Below are 15,239 nucleotides of genomic sequence, written 5' to 3' on the forward strand. Positions count from 1 at the left end.
TTTATTCTCCAGCCAGAGTTTTTGGTTTTCTACCCGTATACCCGGTAGTCGTAAATCCTATTTTCCGGCCCTTCAGCAGTTTGTGGTTTGTTATAAACCCTATTTTGGTTTCCCGTGCGGATTTGTGATTTGTTCTATTCCCACGCGGAGTTTTTGGTCTTCTACCCCGTATCCGGTAGATGTAAACCCTAATTGTGTGGTTATCTTCATTCAATCTTTGATGATGATTTTCCTTTGCTTGTGTAAGTTGCTCAGATCAGCACTTATATCCGTAGCAAGTCTTTTGTGGATAATTGCCGTATGCTAGCAATTTTATCCCCAGTGGGTCTTTTCACCGTATGCTCGTGATTTGTTCCCCGGATCATTGGTTGTTTATCAATGCATCCCCAGCTAGTCTTCTGTCGATAATTGCCGGATGCTTGCAATTTATCCTCAGCAGATCGCCTTTCATTTACCCTTTTGTCGGTAATGTCTGTTGCTCCTTTTTGATTGGTTATCATTATATACCTAGTTTGGTATCCCGATGCCTTTCTGTTCGGTTGATTTATCCTTTTTTAACCCAGTAACCGGTTGTGGATAGTCTTCCATGCGAGTATATTATTCACGGTCTGCCGGTAATGAATAATATATCTCATGCACTCTTCAGTCGAAGCCTTTTGTGTTTCCCCAGTCGAGTAAGATTCGTTATTTCCCTTTGTGGAGTCGAATATTTCTTTGTTGTCGGATAATTGTCGGATGCTTGCAACTTATCCCTTTGAGTTGTCTTTCGTTTACCCGGATGCTTGGTATCGATTGTCTCTCTTTTTGGTTAGTCACCTATTATATACCCAGTAACCGGTATCTCTGGTGTCTTTTCCTTTCGAGTGTATTATTCACGGTCTGCCGGTAATGAATAATATATCTCATGCGCTCTTTAGTTGGAATCCTTTGTTGATTTTCCCCAACTGAGCAAGATTCGTATTCTTTGTAGAATCGAATAGCCATCCTTTAACCAGTTTGTGTTTTGGATGATGAGTGTTTTGGAAGTGAAAACCAATTCACGTTTTCGGTAGATCACCTATTATATACCCAGTAACCGGTATCTCTGGTGTTTCTTACCATGCGAGTTTATTATCTACGTTCTGACGGTAATAGATAATATATCTCATGCGAGTATTCTTATCCACGGTCTGCCGGTAATGGATATTATATCTCATGCACTCTTTGGGTTTGTGTCCCCAGTTGAGTAAGATTCGTTTTCCCGTTGTGGATTCGAATGACCATCCTGTAAGTCAGTTTGCTTTTTCAAGCCCTCCTTTCGGATGATGAGTGTTTTGGAAGTGAAAACCAATTCACGTCTTCGGATTTTATCCTATAAACAACCCAGTAACCGGTTCAGGATAATTTTCCCTTCGAGTATATTATTCACGGTCTGCCGGTAATGAATAATATGTCTCATCTGAGTATTCTATCCACGTTCTGACGGTAATGGATATTATATCTCGTTCGCTCTTGAGTCAATCTTTTGATTGTTTTCCCCTCAGAGTAAGATTCATTTTCCTTGTGGAATTGAATGTCCATCCTATAAACAAGTTTGCTTTTCTAGCTCTCTTCAGGATGATGAGTGTTTTGGAAGTGAAATCCAATTCACGCTTTGGTCGGTCACCTATTATATACCCAGTAACCGGTATCCTTGGTGTTCCCTCCTTTCTGCTCCCTATTATGACTTCGGTCCCCCTGTGGAGTCAGATTTTTCCTGAGTTTGTTACCCGTATGCCTGGTAACATCTCATTTGCTTTGTTACTTCCCCAGTGGAGTTTTCTGTTGCTTCTCCTCCAGGAGTCAGCTTGTGTCTTTCCAATGGATTTATTTTCCTTTGGAATTCTTTCCCCAGTGTGAGTTCTTCACTCCCCAGTGGATTTTCCAGTCTGTTTTTCTAATCAGAGTCGTGTTTTGTTCACGTTATGTCAGTTTTGCTTATTCCCCAGTTTGGAGTCGTGTCTTGTTCACGCATTTCATTTCTTTTATTATCCCCATAGAGTCTTGTCAGGGTCTCTGTTCCTGGTGAGTGTATTACTCCGATGGATCGTCTTTTCTTCTGTGTGAATTATATTCCCCACAGAATTTGTGTCTTTTGCACGCATACATCTGCATCATGAGGTCTCTTAGGGACCAAAATTTGTCTCATTACTGTTATTTAAGTCCATTCTACCGCGTCGAGATGAAGATTTCTAAACTTCACTTCTCCGACTAGAATGACCTTAAATAGGGGCATCTGTAAGACCCCAATTTTGGGCCCTAAGATCCCTCATGGCCCATATCATATCATATCATAACCTCAAGGATCAATGCATGACTTTGCTTTCCTCTTAGTGGATAGATTGCCTTGTGGGTTTTGTTTCTTGATCACCAAGCATACTTTGCATTTGTATATCTTTGCTTTCATATGTTTATCATTCAAAAAAAAGAGAGTACAAAAATATTGTCAGTCTAACCTTGTTGCTTGCAGTGGAAGCAATCATCAGAAATTAGGTCAAAGATAGTCAACAGTCAGTCAAAGCAATGGATGGTGGCCATTCTTGCAGAATTTGGGCACCATGACCAATAATCACAAGTTCATACATCTTGAGACATCATTTGAAGTCAAGTCCTCAAGGAATTAGGGTTTGGAATTCATCAGAAGAGGATCAATCAGTCCAAAACCCTAGAAAAGTCAAACTTGGTCAACAGTTGATTTAATCAAGAATTTGATGGATAGAATTGATCTGAAGGAGTTCATTCATGCTTGTATAAGCCTCATATATCATGTCAAACCTCATCATGGAAGAAAATCAAGCCAATCAGAAAATTTCCAGAAATAGCAAGTGGACCTGTAATTTCAACTGCCAAAAATGGAAACTTCTTGATCTTAAACTTACATCATGATACAAGCTCCAAACGAATTTTTGCCCAACATGAAAGTTGAAGATCTTGTTCTCCCATTTTCAAAAAGTCCAAGAACATCAAAATCCCATGTGTGGTTGTCAAGATATGATCAAATCATTTTCACCAAATTTTGAACTTCAAAGGGCCATATCTCTCAAACCATAAGGCCAAATTTGGTGGGGTTTTTTCCTACAAACCACATTTTTCATCCTCTTTCCAAAAATATAAATTTCATGACCTAAAACCCTACCATTCAAAATGGCATTTTTGGACCTATTCCTTTAAAAATCAAAGTTTGACTCACAGTTGACTTTTTGATTTATGGACTTTTTCATCATTTTGCCAATTGGGAAAGGTTTAAAATCACATTTGAAACTTGCCTCAAGTCCTAATTCATTCACATTCCATCACCATACCACAATTTTGGATAAAAACGCAAGCTTGGCAATTTGTGCATTTGGCTTCATACAAGTAAATCAAGTACAGCAGTACATGTACAAATCACAAACAGCAATTTGGAAAGTCTTGTTCTGCTCATTTCAGGCCCATTCGACCAAGCCATCACACCCCTTCTTTCACTTATTGGAAAATGGACAAATATGCAAATGGCTTCAAAAGAGTAAAACCAGTACAGCAGTACATGTGCAGCCACAAAACAGCAAACATACAGTCTGTATGCAGCCTGTCCAGGCCCAGCTCATGGCAAACATACACCTCCATTTACTCACTTTTGCATAATTAGCAATTGGCATTTTGATTCATAAAATTAAACTGGGATTAGCATGTGATAATGTGAGCTTAAACAGATGAATATAAGTGCATTTTTCTGCCATTGGCCAACCCTAGACAGCAGCCACATACAGAAAAATACTTCTACTCTCTCATCTTGCATTTTGCTCGACTGAGATTTTCCACCCAAAACCATCAAAGCATACAAGTAACCCTTGGTTATTTCTTCACTTGGACAACATATTCAGCTCACCTTCACCATCAAATCACTGCTGTAAAGTCTTCATCATCTTCTGTTTTCCAAAGACCTCTCCCATGGCAGCTTGAAGCTAGAATCGATTCAAGCAAGGTTGAGCACAATTCCTTCTGAGATACATCATTTGGGACCATCATCTTCATCTGTTCGAGCTTCAAACCTTCAAATAATCACTGCTCTACACTTTTCTTCAAATCCAAGTAAATTTTCGAAACTCTAATTTCTTAAATCAATGCTATGCCATGTGTAGAGTATGTTCTTGTGGTTACATTAAGCTTGAAATTACTAAAAATGATTAAGTATCATGCTAGTTATGTTGAAATGAAATCTGGAATTGGTTTATGTTCTTGCTCGATTTGTGACAATCAATGAGTTCTAGTGGAAATGGCAGGTAGATTCATGTTAGTTAGAGCTTGCTGGTTAGTTGTGTGCATTTGATTTTCATTTCTGGAAAAATATTGTTGTTAAGCTCGATTGAACATGATGATGATAACACCCTGCAGCTGAAATTCTGTCTTGCCCAAATTTTGCATGAATTTAGTTTTGTTTGTGGCTGTTTGATGGTTGCACGATTGTTCAGGGCCATGCTTGTTTATGTGGTACTGTTGGAATTCATTTTCCCTTTGATGATGAGCTTTGATGCTATGCTGTTGTTTTTTTGATGAACATTGTTGAATGATGGAGCATGCCATGCTGTTTTGAACCACATGAATGTGCCTAGAAAAACCATATGAATTGCATTTGAATGCTGTTATTTGCTTTGTTGGTCGAATGATGAGAATGCTTAATATGTACATACTGCTGTTCAAACCTGACCATTGCCCAAAAAACCATATGATTTATGTTGGATGCTGTTGCTTGTATTTGTATGAGCATATTGTTGTTGCTGTACTGTTAGTTATGCTGTAACTGATTATGAATTGGTACTGCTGCTATTAAACCCTAAGGCTGCCCCTGAAAACACATGATTTTAGCTGATGTTGCTCTATGTTGCTCGAATATCATGTTTGTGGTACCATGTTGGTCTGCATGATTTTGTTTGAAATTTGTTTGTCATGATGATTGTTTGATGCTTGGTTGAAATCATGTTTGTGGATTACATAAAATGCCTTGCTGTGTGAAACCTACCCTGCACCAGATTTTTTTTCCCATGATCATGCTTGTCTATTGCTGAATGATGTGCTGTTGTTGGTTTGCTTGCTATGAGAACATGATACCATGCTGCAAATTGATGATGAACTTGATACCATGCTCATTGCTGTTATGAAACCTTACTGCAGTTTAGAAAAACCTCCTGAATTGCATTTGAATGCTGAATGCTATGCTGCTATGTGCTTTTGCTCATGTGTTGGGTGATTTAAATAATGAACATGATGTTGCAATTGCCCTGCTGTTTTGAATTTGTTTGTTGGACTTTATTTTGATCAATTGCTTGAAGTTACATGGGCTATTGCTGAACCCTGCTGCTGTTGTTTAAACCAGATACTTTGTCCCTAATAATGCTATGCTGTTGCAATTGTTGGTCGAATTTCTGTACTGCTATTTGTTGCCTGCTAGTGTTGTTTATGTTTGCTGATATGCTGTTGGTCAATGCTGTAAATTGATGATGAATTTGATACCATGACTATTGCTGTTGTTGAATGTGCCATGCTGTTTGTGATGAACCATAAAACTTGTCCAAGAAATTTCACATGCTTTGTGTTGATTATGATTGGTTATGTTTGCATGAACTTGCATGTTTATGGTGTTGGGTTGTAGATGCTTGATCATGGTTTGACTGTTATGTTGCATGCTGCTGTTAGTTGATTTTGTTTTGTTGATTGGCTTGAAGAAAAGATGCCTTTGCCATGCTTGAACCCTAGGGTTTCTAAGATAGAAAGTATGAGGTTTCATTGGTGTGTTACTGTTTTATTGGCTGAGAGCCAATCAAAACATTTCCTTTCCTTCACTCAAAACGCGCAGCTTTGATTAATGAATCCAAAATTACTAGTTTGCCATCGTTGACCACTGCCTTGACCATCTTGCTATGCTATGTTCTTCATATTTCATCCAAATGTTCATCAACTTCCACAATTCATTTTAAATTCATTTTAACTCCAAAAATTGTGAGATTTTTTGCATTAAACTCATGAATGTGTCTAGTTTTTTATGGTGAATTTTATTTAATTTTTCAGTGGCTGGATTTTAAATGATAAATGATTTTTCAACATGTGTGCCAAAATGATACATTGTGCCATTTCAATTGTGAAATACTCATGTTATATCCAATGCCTTTGAAATTTTTTGTGGTGAAACTAGACACATTGACCTTCATTTCCATGTAAAGTTTGTGCATTTATCATTTGTGGATTGAGAGTTATGATTTTCTGAAGTTGTGTGTTACATTTGGTGCTATACCATGATCATGCATTTTCACAATTTTTGTTCACACACTTCCCTACATCCAAATCACTTGAAATTTTGCATGAATCATCTATCACATGTCTAATTGATGTATGAACTTTCTTGGAATTAATCTTGCTGTTTTCCATTTGATTGAGAATTTTCTTCCATATGTGGTCATTTGTTGACTTTTTGTGCTATGCATTGCCAAATCTTTTGTGAAATTCTCATATCTTATTGTATGACCATGAAATTTCATATGTGATAACTAGACATCTCAAGCTTTGCATTGGTGTTAATATCATTCATTTCTCTTCTGTTTTCAAATTGATATGATTTTTTGAAGTTGACCTATGCTTGTTGACTTTCACCATGCTTACTTGAATTTGGGTTGACTTCATGATTTTACTTGACTGCCTTCCTCTCATCCAAATGCCATGAAATTTTGCATGCTTGCCATGATAGATGTTAGGATTGAGTGTGATTTATTTCATGATTTTTGAAAATGTTGGAGTTGACTTTTGAAGGAAGTCTTTGCTGTGGACTTTTGTATGCTTCTCTTGCCATGTTTTGCATCCTTTTGTGTATGAAATGACCATGATGCATGATATGATTATGAATCCAATTGAGAATGCTTCTTGAATGTTTAAACTTGGTTTGGGTTGACTTTGTCTTGCTGCCTTGACTTTTTCTTTCATCTTTGACCCTAGGCTAGTCCTAGTGGTCTTCTGAGCTTATGTTGAGTTCATCTGTTTCAGGTTAAGCACCAATGCATTGAGGATCATTCTAATGTGCTTGAGTTTGATTGTTAAATGTGCTAACCTTTGTTTTGTAGGTGACTCATATGCTTGAGTCTTTGTGCCTTGCACAATTGGTCCCTCTGTGGTTGACTATTGGGTTATTTCCTTTTGATTTTGACTGTTGGTCTGTTTACTAATTGGTCTGACTTTTGCAGGTACTTTAGTTGCCTAAGTTCTTTGAACTTGCTTGCTTGCTTTGCTTTTAGCATTTGCTTTTGAGGTATAAACACTTCTTCTTCATGTAGTCTGGAGACCCGGTCTGTTATTTGACCGGGCAAACTGTCTGAAGTCCTCCTTAAGAGGCAATGCCTGTGTTTGTTTATATTTGTCCCAAGCAGGAAAAGTCCTTCAAGTAAGGCAATTGGTGGAAGGTAGGGATAAGCAATCTATCCCCCACTATTCAGTGTGTCCTCTCTTTGCTCCCATTACATGGTTGAAGCAACGAGATAAAAACCCAAGATCTAATCGAGTCAATAATGTGGAGAGAGTTCCTACTTTCTGAACTCCCACACTTTCTTTGATGCTCTCTCTGATTTGAGATAGAAGCAATGAGGCACACCCCTCATTTCCTATTCATCTGCTTCACCTGAGCCCCTCAATGGCCAGGTTAAGAGCGACCTTTACCCATTACAGTGGACTTTTAAAGTCAAACCCTCTTGTGTGAGCCCCCATTGTTTGGCTATAGAGTGTGCTGTTTGATATTCATTGATTGTTTGATTGCTTCATGTGCACTTGCTTGCCTGTATGTTATGCATTTATCATCATCATCAATTGCCATTAATGCATGTTCATCTCATTTGCTTTTGTGATGCTATCATTATTGTTTTCCCATTGAGGACAATTGTAAGTCCATTGCTTTGGCATTTGCTCCTGTGATATGGAAGGATAGAGTGTAAGACCTCATTGGTCACTCATATCTTCTGTTTATCTGTTTGTATGTGAGGATACAGTTATAAGTCCCTGTAAGTTGGCATCTGTTAGCCTGTGATCATAATTTGATCTGTTTGGTTTTGTATGTGAGGATACAGTTATAAGTCCCTGTAAGTTGGCATCTGTTATCCTGTGATCATAATTTGATCTGTTTGGTTTTGTATGTGAGGTTGCAGTTATAAGTCCCTGTAAGTTGGCATCTGTTGTCCTGTGATCACAATTTGATCTGTTTGTGTTTGTATGTGAGGATACAGTTATAAGTCCCTGTAAGTTGGCATCTGTTGTCCTGTGATCATAATTTGATCTGTTTGATGTGTATGTGAGGTTGCAGTTATAAGTCCCTGTAAGTTGGCATCTGCTTTCCTGTGATCATAGTTTGTTTCATCTGTTTGTATGTGAGGTTGCAATTATAAGTCCCTGTAAGTTGGCATTTGCATACCTGTGATCATATTGTTGCATTGTTCTTGTATGTGAGGATCCATTGTAAGTCCCTGTAACGTGGCATTGGATTTCCTAGGACCATACTGTGGAGTTAACCTAAGTCCAGACAGATTGGCAGTTAACTTCCGTTTCTCATCTTTGTTTTTCTTTTGAGGAGATTAGTGTAAGTCCATTGAGTGGCTTCTGATATCCTGTTCTGTTTTAGGAGACTGGTGTAAATCCATCTATTGGTATCCGGTATCCGCCTTTTATTTCTTTGCCTGTGGAGATTAGTGTAAGACCATTGAGTGGCATCTGACATCCCGTTTTGTTTTAGGAGATTGGTATAAGACCATTGATTGGCATCCGATATCCGCTTTTGCTTGCTTTGCTTGTTTGTTATTAATTGTTATTCCAAAGGACACACTTGAATCATCTCCTATATGATTTCAAGAAGTGAACCTTCTAAGAAGTTTTATTATCCATCCTTCATCCATTCATCATTCATTACGTCTTAGAACCTTTTCACACTATATCTTTTCAGACTTGACACAAGTGTTGTGCAAACATCTTCATGTTTTCTAACTAAAAACCTGGACCCAAGTCCTTGACCTTTTTTCAAACTTCATTTTCATAATACTCATTTGAATTGATCTTAATCATACTTTGACCCCATTTTCATAATCATAATCAGTTAACTTCATCCACTCAATTGTTTTGGCTTTGTCCATTATTAATGTTTTCATACATGAGCTATAGGTTTGATTTATCTTAGTGGTTGATGTTAATCTCACCTTCTGTCTCTAGTGATTGAATTGTAAGCCTTCCTTGCCTACTATAGGGTTAACCCCTCCCTGGCAAGTTGAAGCTGTTCTCACGTGGTGGACGTTGTTGTTTGTATAAGGTTGAGTTTTCTCCCGTGGATAACGTAAGACCTAGGGTTTGTGTTTAAAATTGAACCTAACCCACTTTTGGAAATCTTTTAGCCGAACTACGGCGTTCTGATCCTTACCTTTGATGGAAGGTACGTAGGCAACGGGTTCATCCGTTCGAACCCAATAACCTAATAACTTGTATATTCTTTTCTCATCATCCCAATCATGTTTGCACAATACATATGTCATAACAAATAATAATTTAGCATAACAAGTGTGAAAAGGGCTCCCTAGGAGTACCTAGGACGTAGTGGGTGCCTAACACCTTCCCATTGCGTAATTTACCCCTTACCCAGACTCTCTGATCTTTTTATTAGTTTTCTACGTGTAAAACTTCTTAGGCTTTTGTTCGCTTTTTAGCCAATCCTTTGGATAAATAAAAGTGCGGTGGCGACTCGAAATTTCAATGTATCTCTTAGCTTATGGTTTAATCGATAGATCATATAGCAACGAATACACCGCTACAGACAGTAAAACAGAAAGTTTGCTGAAAATTTGCATTGAAGAAATAGAAGCGGGTAATAGGCCAACTACCCACTTCAGTAAAGAAGGGTGGAAGAATATTACTGAAAAATTTCAAAAGAAAACCGAATATGCTTATGATCGCACTCAACTAAAGAATAGATGGGATACATTGCAAAAAGAGTTTTCGTCATTTGTGAAGTTAGTGGATAAGCAAACTGGAGTAGGATGGGATCATGAAAAGAAAACTATCATGGCTGACGATGATTGGTGGGCTGAAAAGAGTAAGGTACGGTTATGTCGATGTATACTAGACTAGTACTTAATTAATTGTATGAATTTTTTCATGATATATGTTTTGAATGTTTATTTATTTTTCAGGAGGATCCAGATATTTTGAAATGGAAACATGGAGGACCTAAGTTTGTTGAATTGCTAGATAAATGTTTCAAGGGTGCCATAGCTACTGGTTTCGCCCTTTACAAACCATATGAAGATCAATTACCATGTGAAGGATCGAAATCTGTTTTTGAAGACGGTCGTGAGAATAACACAATTATTGAGGATGAAGGAGATGCAGATAATTTTGATGTTGGCAATAAAGTACAACCCAACCCAACACCAAGTTCTTCCAAAAAAGAGAAAGGTTTTAGGGAAAGGAGAGAAAATCGGGGCAACAGAGAAACTTCAACGATCTCTTGATCGTATACTCGATGGGTTTGGGCCAAGCCAACAAGGACTCCCAGAAGATAACATTAGTTATGCTAAATGTTTGAAAATGTTGGATGAAATCCCATCCTTGGTAAAAGGATCACATTTACACTTTAAGGCTGTTAGAATCCTTGCCAATAAAGAAAATAGGACAATATTTTCTTACTTCATGAATACCTCAACTGCTGATATGGCTCTTGATTGGATAAACACTTGTCCCGAAAAAAAATATCCGCGTGATCGTTGATAGGATTGCATGCTTCTTAGAAAAAAACCATTAACAGTTTGAACTATTATGTTTTTATTAGCTTGATGTAATATGATATTTTTCATAATCACTTTGTTGTTTTGATACCAAATGGAAATTTCATTATTGACTTGTTAGAATATGTGATTTTGGATTCTTAAATGTCATTCTTGTGTTCTTACTTTCTTGCTTTAAGGATTTAAGATGTCATGATCTTTAACTATCCAAACATTTATAATTTTACATTTTTGTGTAACAGGATGGGTGACAATTCAAGTAAGAGTTTGGGTGAGAGTTCAGATGATATTTCATATGAGAGTGACAATACTTCTGAAATAGATATTGAAGTCCAACAGGTTGATAGAAGTCAATATCATATTGCAACAGTGATGGTTGCTTTTATGGTTACAAACCATGTTTTGAAATACATTGTCAAAGAAAAGAAAGCTACGTCAATTCTCTCCGGCCAACTATGGTTTGTAGAGTTGATAACAGGAAGTGATAACAGGTTTTTTGAGCAACTTCGAATGAGGAAACAAGTCTTTCAGAATTTGGTATGCGAGTTAACTAATAATTGTGGGTTGACACCTGCTAAACACATTGGAGTTGAGGAAAGTGTTGGGATATTCTTATATATGATAGGGCAACCTTCCTCATATAGAAATGCCCAAGAGCGATTTCAACATTCTAGTGAGACCATTCATAAACATTTCAACAAAGTTTTAGAAGTTGTATGCAAGTTGGGGAAAAAAGTCATAAAACATGTTGATCTTGTTGACTCTTCTCAATATATCAGAGATGATAATAGATATTGGCCTTACTTCAAAGACTGTATAGGGGCAATAGATGGCACACATATTAAAATACATGTCCTAACAGAGAAACAAAAACCGTTTTTCAATAGGAAAGGACATACAAGTACTAATGTGATGGCTGTGTGTGACTTCAATATGTGTTTTACTTTTGCATTGTGTGGATGGGAAGGATCTGTTCATGATGCAAAGATTCTTATGGATACTCTTCGTAAACCCAATTTACGATTTCCTTATCCCATAGAAGGTTAGTTTTTGGTACTTCAAATATTTTATTAGTATAATTAATATTTTTATGTTCTTATCTGATATGTTTTGTTTATATATACAGGTAAATACTATCTTGTAGATTCAGGATACCCGTCACTTAAAGGTTTCTTGGCACCATACAAGAATGCAAGGTATCATCTTACACATTTTAGACTTGCTCCAGGATTTAGATCAAGAAATGAAAATTTTAATTATTATCATTCTAGTTTGAGAAGTGTGATTGAAAGAACTTTTGACGTGGTAAAAGCAAGATGGAAAGTATTACAAGAAATGCCTAATTTCAAGCTTCAAACTCAAATGGCTATTATTTGGGCTTGTTTTGCACTTCATAACTTTTTAAGAAGAACAGACTCAAGTGACTTGGATATTCTTGAAAGTTTAGAGAACATCAATGGTTTATAAGACAATGAGCAAGACTTCCATGAAGGAGATGGAAATGGTGTACCTACTCATGGTGAATGGCAAACTCCAACTCAAGCTGATGTTAGATATATTGAAGAAATAAGAAACACTATCAGAGACCAATTGCCAAGAAACACGGGGCGACAACGACAATAATTTTATTTTTATGTTTGATGGCTTTAGAAAAATTAGAATGAGACTTAAAAAAGATGTTGTTTTTTTTTATGTTTGATGACTATAAAAAAACTAGAATGAGTCTTTAAGAAAATGTAGTTTTATTTTTATGTGTTTGTTTTATAATGCTTTAAAAATATTTCTATGGAGAAACTAGCATTAGAGGTCTTATCCCAAATATATATATATATATATATATATATATATATATATATATATATATATATATATATATATATATATATATATATATATATATATATATATATATATATATATATATATATATATATATATATATATATATATAATATTGTTATTTAAAAGCGTTATTAAATTTTAATCATAAAGTAACAGAAATATTTTTAAAATTTTTATAATAGTTATTAGTTCATTATCATGTATAATCATCTATTCATATATTTAACACTAATTTGTATGTCCTTTTTAGTAAATTTATATTTAAAAAATCATTTTTACGTTTAAATTGCCAAACAAGAAAAAAATGATATATATATATATATATATATATATATATATATATATATATATATATATATATATATATATATATATATATATATATAATATTGTTATTTAAAAGCGTTATTAAATTTTAATCATAAAGTAACAAAAATATTTTTAAAATTTTTATAATAGTTATTAGTTCATTATCATGTATAATCATCTATTCATATATTTAACACTAATTTGTATGTCCTTTTTAGTAAATTTATATTTAAAAAATCATTTTTACGTTTAAATTGCCAAACAAGAAAAAAATGATTTAAAAAAAATGATTTTTATGAAAGAAAACAAACACAAATTAACTTCTACTTTTTTAATAAAATCTCTAAAAAAAAATCTCATTTTTTTAAAAAAAAATCTCATTTTTTTAAAAAAAAAATCTATTTTATTTAATCTAAAACAAACGGGCCCAATGTCTATACTGATTAAATCTTCTCACTGATTGGATTAAAAAATCTATAAGCATCATTTTTGTGATAGCCAACCAGAATTATGGCTTCACTTTTGTCGTCCAACTTTTTCCTTATAGCATTAGACACATGTTTGTAACAAACCTAGCAAAACACTTTAAGGTGAGCCATAAGTGGTTTCTTGCCACCCCATACCTCTTATAAAACCTTATTCTTCAATATCCTTGTTCAACGTCTGTTTAGCACATATGCAATAATATTAACCACTTCACCCCTAATAAGTTAGACATGCTTTTTTTCTTTAGCATACACCTAGCCATATTCAATATGCTTATATTATGCCTATCAACCATACCATTGTGCCGATGGGTATATGAAGTTGTCACTTCATAATTAATTCCATTATGAGCACAAAATTCTTCAAATGTCTTGGAAGTATACTCTCATCCACCATCTATTCTGAGCATTTTGATCTTCTTCTCACTTTGAGTTTCCATAATCAACTTAAATCTTTTAAAGACTTCAAAGACTTCATCTTTGTTCTTTATCAAACACACCCATAGCTTTATACTATGCTCGTCCACAAACGAAACAAAATATATGTTTCCACCAATTGTATGGTCTTCAAAAGGGCCACAAATATCATAGTGTATAACCTCAAAAATGCTTGTTGATCTCATAGGAAAATAAGACTTGGATGAATTTATGGATTGCTTTCCTACTAAGAAACCTTCACACAATTTCTCAGGCATTGGCAATTTTGGAATACCAAGCACCATCTTGTGTCACAAGCTTATTGAGAGATATGAAATTCTAATGACCAAATCTCATATGCCACAACCAAATTTGTTTGTTCTCAATCACAACCTACAAACATTAAACTTTTGTTGAACTGATCAGAGTCTTAAAGTTCCTATTCATTGACAAAGGAGACCTCAAAACCAACTCGTTGGTTGTATTAAAAAACTAAAAAATGCTTCAGTTTCACAATTACAGAGAATCCTTTCTCAGTAAGCTGACCAACACTCAAAAAGTTACACTTTATGCCTATCACATATAACACATCTTTAATTATGGCTGACTTACTATTGCTTCTTGTGATCACCATGTTACATGCTCCTTATGCCTATAATGATCTACTATCTACAAGTCTGATCATGCTCCTCCTCGAGTCATCAAACTTGATCAACAATAACCCATGGCTTGTCATGTGATTTAAGTAACCTGTGTCTAAGAACCAGGTTTTGGAATCTGAACCTTCACTAGAAACTTCACCCATTTCAGAACCATATGAATCTTCATGTGCTATATTTTCCTCATTGCCATATTTACTTTTGAAAACTCCTTTTTCTTTGTTGTACCAACAATCTTTGGCCATGTGACGCAGTTTCTCACAATTAAAACATTAAATTGTCTTCTTATCAACGTTTCCTTCATGATGAGAAATACCTCATCTTTTAGAAGATTCAGTTTTATGATCATTTAATTGTTTTTTATTGTGAGACCATAGACCCTTCTTGGTATTATTTTTGTTAAAACGTCTTTTGAATTTGCCACTTCCACTATGCCCTTTCCAGGTCTGAGCTTGAGAGCATAAATGACTCCTTAAACTCTTTTTCTTTCTAGAATTCACATCTCATATGCTTATAAGAAACCTACAAGATCCTCTAACTTCATGGTGGACAAATCACTAACCTTTTGAATTGCCACAATAACATGATAAAAATGAGAAGTCAAAGTTCTTATTGATCGTTCTATATGTCATGGTTTCACCACACCCTTTCATCAAGTGCACAAGATTATGTACCTTGGACACATATGTTGCAACTTTCTCCGTCTCTCCCATATGCAATAATTCATATTGCAT

The 15,239-nt window shown here is 35.4% G+C and overlaps 2 protein-coding genes across 2 annotated transcripts; both read left to right on the forward strand.

Moving 5' to 3' along the window:
- Window positions 1–5,107: 5,107 nt before the first annotated feature.
- On the forward strand, window positions 5,108–10,766 carry LOC127095027 (L10-interacting MYB domain-containing protein). The gene is made up of 3 exons (XM_051033777.1): window positions 5,108–5,241; window positions 9,804–10,107; window positions 10,200–10,766. The coding sequence occupies exons 1-3, from the start codon at window positions 5,108–5,110 to the stop codon at window positions 10,518–10,520; spliced, it is 759 nt and encodes a 252-aa protein (XP_050889734.1). The 3' UTR covers window positions 10,521–10,766.
- Window positions 10,767–11,036: 270 nt separating this feature from the next.
- LOC127095028 (protein ALP1-like) lies at window positions 11,037–12,260 on the forward strand. Its single transcript, XM_051033778.1, has 2 exons — window positions 11,037–11,835; window positions 11,920–12,260. Exons 1-2 carry the CDS (start codon window positions 11,037–11,039, stop codon window positions 12,258–12,260), a joined length of 1,140 nt encoding a protein of 379 aa, XP_050889735.1.
- The last annotated feature ends 2,979 nt before the right edge of the window (window positions 12,261–15,239 follow it).

The sequence above is a fragment of the Lathyrus oleraceus genome, chromosome 6 (genome assembly GCF_024323335.1).
Source record: "Lathyrus oleraceus cultivar Zhongwan6 chromosome 6, CAAS_Psat_ZW6_1.0, whole genome shotgun sequence".
In the NCBI taxonomy this organism is placed as follows: Eukaryota; Viridiplantae; Streptophyta; class Magnoliopsida; order Fabales; family Fabaceae; genus Lathyrus; species Lathyrus oleraceus.